The 12,293-nt window shown below is 45.0% G+C and overlaps 1 protein-coding gene across 1 annotated transcript in view; it reads right to left on the bottom strand.

Moving 5' to 3' along the window:
* ches1 (checkpoint suppressor 1) overlaps positions 1–12,293 on the bottom strand; it is a 63,921-nt gene that overhangs the window by 29,466 nt on the left and 22,162 nt on the right. The window contains exon 2 of the mRNA XM_080883228.1: positions 3,547–4,146. Coding sequence (XP_080739354.1) covers positions 3,547–4,128 — 582 coding nt within the window. The 5' untranslated portion in view covers positions 4,129–4,146. The remainder of the gene's footprint in view (positions 1–3,546; positions 4,147–12,293) is intronic.

Raw genomic sequence — 12,293 nt, 5'->3', positions numbered from 1 at the left:
AAATTGGCAAAACTGAGAAGGAAAAATATTTAGGTCACAGTGGCTTACACGACCAAAGTCTGGGAAAGTCAGTGGTTTTTATCAATTTTGACTGAGACTTAATTAAATGTTTTCATGTCCTGGTGACCAATGAAATGAGAGTGGCACAAGATAGATAAGGCATCAAAACAACCTATCTTCAAACAAGTTGTTTGAAGATAGCTGAGTTGTGAGATCAACTGTGAGAAGGACTCAGACAGCACCCTCAGTATCAGCCCTGGCTTACTAACACTGCACTCTAGAAAATGCAACACAATCATATCTGTGCTTTCCCCCCAAAATCCAGCAGTGGTAGTTTTGTGACTGCAACAAAGTCCCGACAAATGAACATCAAAAACCACCTTAAACTAACAGATTTTCCTGTGCTCACTTCAAACACTCTTCATAATGTTTCGAGTGCTGAAACATAAAGGCATCAAGGACGCCTCTCATCTGAACGGGGCAAGGTTAAGTTAGAAGGTGACACACTTAAGTGCAACACCGAGAGACTTCGCAGCGAGTTTCAGATTACAAACCTGCCCATTCTCTCCGCTGTGATTTCATAAGAGGCTTTCAGAGATATATCGCTGACTGTGTGTGTGTGTGTGTGTGTGTGTGTGTGTGTGTGTGTGTGTGTGTGTGTGTGTGTGTGTGCTGTTACAACACTCATCCACAAGTCTGAGGGCAACAACACTTGTCATTCAGCACAGTGAAGAATCCTGTTTGTAAACAAAGCCATGGCAACCGTGGTACTCTCTCACGCTCTCTCTCACAAGTTTGCACTCCCACACGCAAAACTGACACACACACACACACACACACACAGGGAGCAGTAAGCTTATTCTAAACTAGTCCCCATCTTGTCATCTGCCTGGATATGACCCAGAAATACAGCCACTGGAACAAATAGGCCACTGTCATATTAATCTCCACCTCTGTAAATTGATGGAAATATAATTTGGTGTGTTCAAAGCAAGCCGTGTCTGCACGCTTTGCCCATCTCTCTCTCTCTCTGCCTGGACAATGATAACTTGACCTCCCCTACACCAAACCCCCCTCACCCCCACCCCAACAGTACGTAACACATAATGACGCCCCACAAATAGAAAAAAAAGAGCGAAAAATATCTTACACCCTGTAATTGCACACTCAACTGAAAAAGACTTAAACAGGTAAAGGAAAAAGCAAAGCCGGGAGGGAACAAAAAGCTGTATTCACATGCAGATATTCTCACTGAAAAGCTTTGAATGGCAGAGTCTGACTAAAAATGACAGAGATTCTGTAATTGCAGCTTCAGATAAAGCACAGCACTTGGCAGGTAGAGTAAGAGTCTGCAGAGATGTGCCCTCATTTCCACACCGGCACAGCGCATATGTGTGTGTGAGGCTTTAAGCATTCATGCATGCTTGTGAGTGTGTGCACACTTGTTTGTGTGTCAGACATGCCCTGTGTGTGTGTGTGAGCGAGAGAACGAAATAGGTTTGAAGGGTTAATTAGTGTGCTGTCTTAAACTGTGTGCAGTGACAGGAAGACAAGACAAGCTGTCCTTGCCAAACTCACCTCTGCACACGCTGCTCTACACACACACACACACACACACACACACACACACACACACACACACACACACACACACACACACAGGCACATATGTGCATATAACACTAGATGAGGACGTATACTCTTTCTCCCCCACTGAACACCTCAGTGCCCATTTCAGGCTAATGTGCACACACACACACACACACACACACACACACACACACACACACACACACACAGTTGCCTAAGTCAGTAAAGCCAAATCAGTTTTCCCGTTGCTACAGCAACAGCATACTTTTATATCAACTGCAACCTTGTTACTATGGAGATATGTATACAAGAGAAACTCTGTGCCGTTGTAGTCAAGGGCCAGATGACAGCATAGCGTGAGGGCGTGTGCACAAACTCACACACCATCCTTCATCCATTTTGTTCTCTCTTTCTTTTACACACACACACACACACACACACGCACACACACACACACACACACACACACACACACACACACACACACACAAGCTCAGTCAGAAGAAAGAGTTCAGATTCACACGCTGGTCAAGGAGAGCACAGAGAGCTCTCATATCCCCCCAGTATGATCGCAATCAGCTAAACACGCAAAGCTAGCATTGATCCTCACTGTTTGTGCCCAACCTTCCCCGCCCACCCCCGACACCCTCGGGCGAGATGAAATCTAAAGTCTGTTGGCATCTGTGTTATTAAATCCTCCAGTGTTAATTTAGCGCTAATTGAGTGAGGGATTCATTCCCCGTTTACCCCGAGTCTTTAATGGAGCAAAATCGGGATGAGAACGCCGGTATAAAAGACTGTATCAAGTCTTAAATCAAAAGCGAAATGCTGTTCCCACTGGGGAAGCACATATCATCGGAGTGAAAGAGAACTATGAAAGCAGAGATCATCAACTATTGATAAGGCCGAATCTGGTACAGCTGTAGACAAAATACAGAATATGTTTGACTTCAAGTTGGATATGCCTGCAAACTCGCTGATAACTGTCTGGCTGTGAAATAAGCTATAACCACACATGAGAGAGCGAATAATGGGCCTGTGTTTACCATCTGGCTACAGTGATGCTGTACATCACAGGTATATACGATATAGATTAGGAAAAGAATCAGGAGTAAGGATGAAACAGTTCTCCAAATCCATAATCCATGTTTGAGGGCACAGTTTCGATTCATAACTCGTTTTTTTTATTTTTATTCATGAAATGGAAAGGCATGATAGCTGGATCACGAATAATCTATATCCAGCTCTTCACTACTACAGCTTTCACTAGACTAGCATGTTATTCCACATGCAATCAGTGCATGCATACACACCATCGTGGCTCTGCCTTATCAAGTCTAACCTGCCAGCTACCATCTCGAATGTTTTACAGGACTTTGGAGTGCTGTAATTCTGCATCGAAAACACTAGTTGGCAGTGTTGAGCCTTTTCATGTGCATAAATCAATGCTTTCTATGGTGCTTGCTGAGCTGAGCAAATCATGTTCGAGCTATTGAGCAAAGATTAATTGCACAAAATGAGCATCAAAAAAGTACTGCGTGCATTTCCAAAGACAGCACAGGCAGCATCTGTATTTCTGGGAGTTTCTTTCTCAAAGTGCAAAATTTAGGAAGGAGAACATTTAAATCAAGCGGATGCACAATTTACTGCTAACTGTCCCGACAGTCCCATTTGTTCTCCCAAAGTACAGCACTGGCAGTCAAACTGGGAAACAAATAATCCTTGTGATAATCTTGTGTAATTTTGTGCATGCATGTGGAAACAAAGAGATGATTCAATGAAAATTGTGAGCAGTTTTGTATCAGATTTGATTGGCAATTCAGTTTTTAAGTCACTGAAATCATGCAAATTCATCATCTGATGAAGTCAATGACTCAACAATAAACCTCGTTTTCCAAACGACCTTGGAAGGAGCGATTATGCAACATTCGTCAGAGTAATGTTGAAGTTCTTTACCTGGCTGCGATCTTTATCCACCTTCTTGAAGCACTTGTTGAGCGACAGGTTGTGGCGCACTGAGTTCTTCCAGCCTGTGGGGGCGCTTGCAAAGTAAGGGAAGTGCTCCAGAATCCAGCCGTAGATATCCTTCACCGGCAGCCGCTTGTTTGGCGCATCCTCGATGGCCATGAAAATCAGGCAGCTGAAGGAGTACGGAGGTTTTCGGTTGGCCCCCGCCGTCAAGTCGTACGCTGAGTGCGCGTCACCGAGCAGGGGGTCGTCTGGGGAGGGAGACGAGGAGGAGGGCGAGCGAGGGTGCTGGCCATCGGGGTCCTGCAGAGGGGAGACGCTACGAAGCCCAGAATGGCTGAAGCTGTTGAGGAGGTCCGTGCTCTCGTGGAGCCAGGAGAGGCTGGTGAGCTCTTCGTCTTCGGCCTTGGAGAAGGAGGCGGACAGGGAAAGGGAGAGGTCAGCCGCCTCGGCTTCAGACGCCGCCGTGGCGGCGTCACCTTGCCGGTACGGTGGGCTCATGCCCTGTGAGGCACTAGCTCCACTACTGGGGCTCTGGGCCTTCTTACTGGGGGGCATGGTGGGTCCCATCCAGCCCAGGGCTCGCTCCTGTAGGCAGCAGAAAAGAGGGGTTTTGGGGGGGGAGCAGGAGAGAAAAGAAACAACATTAGCTGATGAAACTGTTGGTTCATTCATTTTTGTTAAAGGCCAAAGGGTGGAGGCGCGTAACAAGATTTTGACCACATTCCCAATTAGGCTGCGTTAGATCTGAAGGAGAAAGTATACATCATCATTTCTCTCCTGGGCTTTCTATCCACTTCTGACTGAAACAGCAAATTTAGTGCTTCATCGGTTGAGGAAATCCTGCCTTGTACAACTACCCTCTAATTACTAGCGTAACAGCAAAGTATTGACATTACATGGGGTTGCTGTCATAACATATGAGTACTGTTAAAGGTCTTATAGTTGTGGGGTCGCAGAATCGCTGGTGATTTAACATCTCTCCAGCAGGAGAAAATGTAATTGTCAAACGTGCTGCGACAAATGAGTGCAGAAGAAGAAAAAACCCTTTATCTGGTGGATTTGAAACATTAGAAATGGAGTCCGACGGTCAGACTTAGTTCCACAGCAGGATGTGATAGGGATGCGATGGGAAAATTTGCAAAGAAAAGAGCAAAACAAATTACAGCGTGAGTTCAAATCTATCCCTATTCTAATCAGACCGTTATTCTGCTAACATAAGAGCGATGCTGTGCTCGTTACACGCAGGCAGAGCGCCGTAATTGAAGGGGAACGGGTCTGAGTATCACACCACAATCAGAAGGCTCGCAACCGGGCCTTTGATTGTCCTCTAGCACAGACAGCTGTGGGAAGGACCCAGGCAGCGGCTACAGCAAAAATGTAATCTGCTCCGCTCGCTCTCAACACGTTTCAGAGACGAGACACACATGCCTGCTCTCTCACACACACACACACACACACACACACACACACACACACACACACACACACACACACACACACACACGTGAAAATGCAAATCTAAATCTAATCTGCACAGGTCCGGATGAACATGCAAACACGAGCAGGGGTTCTAAAAGGTTGTGAATGTAAAAGCAGATGAACACACACACACACACACACACACACACACACACACACACACACACACACACACACACACACACACACACACACACACACACACACACACACACACACACACACCATTAGGACTGGGGGATTAAGTGGAGATACGTTCTGGGCGGCCCCCGTGTGGTGCGATCGCTCTCTAATCCAAGGTGATCATCAGCCGATCTGTCCCCTCACTCTGGATGATTGACTGACAGCTGTCACCCGTGGCGAGTTGTTGCACGGTGACAACTGTCAGCTCGCTACAGCTTTGGCCCGCTGCGTCGCCATGGCAACAGAGCAAAACAACTCATCTCCTTTTCTCCTCTGCCGCGTCTCCCTCCCATCTCGCCCTTTTCTCACTTTTCTCCCAGCGCAGATAACTCTCTTTAACGGTGCCGACGGGCTGCAGCGGAAGGACGGCGCTAAATATAGAACAGTGATGTATAGCGCTTGCTCCACGTATAGCCGGCCAGCCTACAGTCACCTCGCCGCTCCATCTAACGGTCTCCATGGGCGCAGGAACACGCTCGGCGAAGCTTTGATCTCGTTTCTCTCTTCTCTCTCTCGTCCCTCTTTTCCAGTCCTCGCGCTATTTGACAGCACGCGCGCTCATTCAACAAGCTGTACCTGTCTGAAGGTACAGTGTTGCTGCACCAATATTGACATTGAGCATAATGAATTCAAATTGCCCCGGTGACGATAGCTGAGAATAGTGAGAGCACAATCAAAGGGATGGGCGAGGTGGGAAGAGTGCTTGACAGGCTTTTCAAGGTGTGCGTGTGTGTGTGCGTATTTATGCGTGTGTTTGACAGGCTTGTCACGGTGCATGTGTGTGTTTGTCTTGAGAAGGAAGAAAGGGCATCGGAGTGACATTGTTCCTAGTAGGAGTCCACCGGAATGCATAGATGGCTCAGATGCTCTCTTTCTCTCTGTCTCCTCTTCCTCCTCCTTGTTATGTTGCCATAGCGGCAAGGGGGCCATGAAACATTACGGCTGACAGTAAAGTCATCTCATTTTACTGTTGCTATGACAACAAACTCCTCACTGTTGGTTGGGGCCATCGCGAGCTGCCGCCCAAGCCTCGTGCCTGAGTGTGCATGTGTGTGTATGAGGGGATGCATGTGTGTGTGTGTGTGTGTGCTAGCATGTCTCCCATGGGCTCTCATAAAGCTTAACACACTTGCTTGGCTCTAAACAAACTTTCATGCAACTTCTACTGCGAAGCCCTCAGGACCAACTGCTAAAGGACAAAGGCAGCTATCGCTCAAGTTCAGGCTAAATAACGCTTGCTGCGAGTGTGCGCGCGCGCACGTGCTAGAAGCATCCTCACATTTGTTTGACAGATGGGACTGTGCTATTCTCTCTGTCTTCTTCATTCGCTGGATCTCCTTTGTGTTTGCATGCTTTGTTTTGATTTGTGTTCGTCTCTGTTTGGCATGTCCACATTTGGCTTAGCGTGCGCATGTGTTTTTTTTCTGCGTTTGTCTACGTGTGTGTGTGTGTGTGCACGTGCGCATTGGACTGTAAGTACACTGTCTGACTAGTTGTCTAGTGCATTCTTCATGCAAGTGTCTGTGCATACCAATACAATTACAAGCAGCTGAGCTCTGTACAGTGTGCCTGTTCTCACTGTTCCTCTGCACCCTGATAATATAAACTCTAAAAGACACCATTCAATAAGAATGAAAACTCCATCCAAAAGGAAAGTGATGGGCTGTGCACTCGCAAATGTTATGCTGCCATGAATTCAGAATCCACGGGACTCAGGTAAGAACTATGGATGTTTGGATAGGGTATCCTGACCCGGAAAGCTTGACAGGGTATCCGTGGAAATTGGCCAATCTATGATGTAACTCAACTGTTTAGGTCATCAACTCAGCTCATTCCTGTGGAAGCTCAAGCTTCAAGTTAGGTATGTCAACAATTTGACTTAATATTTTGAAATTCTGATTTCTTTTGCATCAGCTCTGCCAGTCAGGACGCTCCATGAAGGATGCCCTTTTCCCAGAAGCAGAAGACGCATATGCACGAGCACTCGAATAGTGACAGGATCAGTGAGCTACCAATGTGAACAAACTGGCACCACGTTCTTCAGCTTTGAATGCCTTCTAGTGAACGATAACATAGCATGAAGGTTTGGAATGTGGATGCCTTTAGCTTTCTGCTTCCGGGTAACAAGGAAATGATGTAACTTCACAAAGCTTCCTAATTGGCAGAGCTAACTCGAAATTAGTTATTTTCTCAAAATGGCATTTTTTTTCATATATATTTGAAATATTACAGTATCCCATACTCTTGTATGGAAAAACATAAGTGGGATTCAGACTGTTAATTTTGTAAAGTAGTGAACACACCTGAAGCTTCATTCCTTTGAAAAAAAGAACCAAGCAAAAGGCTAACTGTGAGCTGTGTTTAGGAGCAATTATGTTTTCTTTTGAAAGGGCCTTGCTTTCCTAAGTCAGTGTGTGTGACACAGTTCCTGCTGCATGTTTCCAGCTCAACGGATCCTCGGCTTTCGAGGTGTGCAAGATTTAAAATAAAACGTTTTTTTAAATCAATCCGGCGTTTCTTCATGTCACAAGTGTAAAAAAAAAAAAAAAAACAGGAAGGAAACGATCAGAATGCTATTTTAGGTTCAAGAGCTAATAGTGGATCAATTAACTTGATTTAACAGAATGAACAGATTTAAAAAAGGAAGGAAAATTGAAGATTTCAATGAGCTGAACTGAGAGCTAAGACCATTAAGACCTTAGACGGAAACAGAGAGCATCATTGCTCTGAAAACTGTCAGCGACCTTGATGTACCCCTGCTGACCTCTGACCTGGCAGTCTCTGTAGCTGAAGGCAGAGGGGACCGGTGTTTACATGGAGGGGAGAAGGTTAACAAACGCCTGCAAGAGTGGACAGGCTGTACGCTAATTCATGCGCTCTAATTGACGGTGTAATCATCTCGTGCTGCATTCATGCTCTTGCAGACACTTGTCTAAATCACATGCCACTTTTACGTAATCCTCAGAAGATCTCCGTTCCCCGTTGGCAGCTTTTTCTGTCTTACTTGCAGTCGTTCACAGCGCCGAAAGCCAGAGGAAACATTTCAATAATATCCTTCATTTCGCCATCTTGTTGTGGAGTCTGCTGTGATATTAGCCAAACTGACTTTCAGCAAAATCCCCAAGTCATCAAATTACAAAAAAAAAAAACCCACATCAATGCACAAATAATAAAATAAAAGCCAGATAGGCTGGAGACATGCTGTCAGCAGCTCATTTAGCTCTGCTCTGGGCCTCAGTGGATCAAGCGACTCTTACAACTTTGTCAGTTTGATGGTGGCTTGTGACACAAACTGTATGTCGTATGTCATATCTTCCCGTTCCCCCCTCTCCTTGTCAGTCTTTACTATACAGCCCAATAAAGCAGGTGCCACGAAAATAATCCCCCCCACCTCAGAATGGAGTAGTAATAGTAGTGCAGCAGATAGCAGCAGAGAATAGAATAGTGGCTGGTAGGAGTTATTACTTTGCAGAGGGGTGAGCTGAACCTTGTGGCTCCTCTGGCCACAGTGATAAAGCGGAGAGTCAGATGCACCGAGGCAAAACTAATCTGGAGTTTTGATGACAAAAGGACGACCTTTATCCCTCCTACACATATACCGGATGGATGGAAGGGGAGAGGAAGACCAACAGAGAGAAGGAGAAATTGAGAACTCTCTCAGAGACTGGGAAATAATAACTTCTGCTACATATGTGTCAACAAAGGTTGTAGGAACCCTTGTGATGTCCTCAATTTTCAACCCATGAAATCATTCCCCCGTCCACCGTCTACATTTCCTGCTTTTCCCTGGTGACAAATATCAGGGCTTCTGACTGCTTTAAGGAAGCGGAGCAGGGCCGATCACATCCTATAAGGTCTCACTGTGTTCTTCTTTTATGTCATCCACGACAGCAAAGAGCTACGGGATGAAGGTCAGGGGTCAGGAGGCGTCCCTCAGGACGCCTCCTGACCCCTCTGTGCTGGCGGCTGCTCTCAGCTGCCTGGCAGCTAAAGCTGTTGCAAACACATGTGCATATGAACGTGTTACAACTTGATGCCTGTTCTTATTTTTACATCTGTTGGCTATTTTCTTTGCTTGCATTTTACCTCAATCAAAATATAGTAAATGTACATTAACTGACCCGCTCTTTGAATATTTAAGGTTCTTCTATTACAGGTTACATAGTCAATCATAGACCGTTTGTTTGTTTTTGCATTTATTGTGTATGTTTATTGTTTAAATGGAGAAAATACACTCATGTTATTGCACTGAAAATATAAAAACTATTCCACATCCTGTTTTTCATGAATATTGATATGTGTACGTGAATGTAGGCAGCCTGTATAAAGTTTAGTTTGATGTATATAAGGGGGTGGGTCCTGACAAGTGCTAACATTTACACCATCATGAGTTATGTCTGCATTTAGTTTTGTACTTTGTTTCTATTTATTGATCTTATTTATAGACTGTGGTCAGCAGCCGGCTGTCACAGTCACCTGTGGTTTGCAGGGACGATGCTGACTTGCCTGCAACCACACCTTCAAAATAAAGGTTGTGCCTTAACAACTGAAACAAATGCACTTCAAAGGGACAACTTTTAGTTTTGAGGTGAAAGTTTCTGATTTTCACTTCACTTTTAACCGTTTCCGAACCGTTCGGCGAGTAAACAGTCCACAGAGAAGTCAGACCGCCTTCTATGCAAACTATAGTCAACTGCAGAAATCTACTAAAGAAATAACAAGGGGTTTTGCAACCATATTTTACCAAGTGAGTGCCAGCTACCTCAAGCAGCCACCTGAAAACCAGTCAGGAAATACAACCTAATGACTGGTATGTCTTGATGCATGCTCAATCATAAGCCTCTTTTCCACTAGTACCAACTCGACTCCACTACACTTGGTTTTGGTCCATTACAACTGATTATGTGTGTGGCATTGTCATAGCAACGCAGCCAAAAGTCCCATGACACCATTTGTATATAACACAAGTACAACACAACAATGGAGGCCGTCTATCTGCTGCTCAGTCTGAGGGGACCACAGTGTTTATTTTTGTGTAGCCATTTCTCTCGCTGCCACATTTCAAAAGTGGCAGTTTTGATTTTCCTGAAGGAGTTTTTGTGCTCTCATGACTCATCGAGTGACGCCATCGACTGGCCAATCAGCTCCCTTGGAATTGTGAACGAGCAGGTACTAAAACAAGCACCTGGTACCGAGTAGGTCTTCAGGTAGATATTTCACTGAAACACTGTGACCTGCTGTTGGAGCTGCAGAGAAAGAACAAGGGAATTCAGATGGATGTCGTGGAATCTTTATTACTGTTAGTTAAGCTATTGAACAACTGAACAATCAACACTGTCAACTCTAAAATGTCAGCTGCTTAACTACGAGGAATAAATGCATGATTTGGGTGAAAAGTGAAAATTAAACCTCTTTGGGGTTCAGACAGTTGTTCAGAAAACTCAAGTGAGTGCAAAATATTACCTTGAGCTGTTTGTTCCAACTACTTACTGCCAAAAGCACAAAATCAAAGCTATAATTAATAAGGCATAAGAAACTTAACAAAGAAAGGTCAGGACCCTTGTGTTGCAATGCACGCTTAATATTGCAGAGCCTGCTCTGCCAGAGGATTAAACATTATCCCCACTGTCTATTGGCAAAGCAACTAAGCAGATAATAAGCACATAATATACAGTATATTTAGGGGAACTGAGCCCCAGAACTTTCAAGTTGAAAAATGAAAACATAAAACGCATCAATTCACAGGGTCACTGGTTCTGCTTTAAGAGCAGCACCAGGCTGCTTTACTCAAGGAAGCTGAGAACGGACATGTGTAATGCACGGTGTGAAAAAACGAAGAAGGAAAAAAGCCAAATCAAATATTGCTAGTGAATAATTCAAGACGACGAACACACACACAGCCTCCATCCTCCAAAGTAGGCTAACCAACAAAGCAAACAGACATTTGCATCAGGCAAACACAGAGTAAGTTTGGGATGATTCATCAGCAGCCAGCGATCATGGAGTCACGCTTACCCCCCCCCCAACCTCTCTCTCTGCGGATGGCGAACAATCAGAGTCAGAAACACACACACACACACACACACACACACACACACACACACAAGTCACCTTCAAGCATCCACATTCGCAACCTCAGTTTGTGTGTGTGTGTGTGTGTGCAGCCTGGAGGTCCCTGGTGGACTGCAGGGCTAGACTGTGTGTGCAGAACTGCCTGTGACAGTCAGGTCAAGCTTAAAAAAAGCCCAGGCCCAAGGCTTTAGACTCCTATGGTTATGTCCATGACACACCATAGGCCGACATGCAATCGCACATTTGGGCACTCTCACATGGTTACTCACTCTGCCCAGCGTTTTCTCGCACACTTTGTCCAAGTCAGTGTATTGTCCTAGCATGGCATTAGTCCCTGTATCTACAGTATGTAAGGTACCCGAAGTCCTTAAAGTGTACATGCATGTATGGTTGTTTGTGACTTGTAGTCTAAAGTGCTTTGAGCGGTTAGTAAGACTAAAAATGCATTATATAAATATAAATAAGACTATCTTAGCATTAACCCACACTCCTGCTTCAGTTTAACCAAAGCAGAAAACACAGACTGTATTAGAAAGATGGCTATAACCTCAGAGTCTTAAAGTCAAGTCCATTCAAGTCTGCATCGTTTCTCACGGCCAGCGAGGGAGGGGGAATCCTCGTGATGCAATAATAAGTCTTAGAAAGAGACAGCAGCTCACTTAGTAAACAAACTCCTGATGAGTTCATGATTCCAGCTGCTAGTTTTAGGACTTAATGGGTAAAACATTATGTTTAGAGTCACACTGCGTGAGAAACCAAAAGGTGGTCCACCCAGGTCCACACCATGCTTGTTCAAGAGCCGCCTGTTCAGTCTTTCCAGTGAGTGCACGTGACTAGCATCCCTACTGATACCAGAGTGAAGAACAGACACAGCAACAGATGCAAGCTAGTTAGCTTTAGCGCCAGCTGACCAGTTCTAATCTCTCACATCACTGTGTCCAGTTTCCAAAGACAGATCCCAAACTAAAGAATCCACAAACACACTATTTATACAATCT

The sequence above is a fragment of the Rhamphochromis sp. 'chilingali' genome, assembly GCF_963969265.1.
Source record: "Rhamphochromis sp. 'chilingali' genome assembly, chromosome: 5".
Classification (NCBI taxonomy): Eukaryota; Metazoa; Chordata; class Actinopteri; order Cichliformes; family Cichlidae; genus Rhamphochromis; species Rhamphochromis sp. 'chilingali'.
Note: the sequence above shows the minus strand (reverse complement) of the source record. Positions and strands in the feature narration are given on the sequence as shown.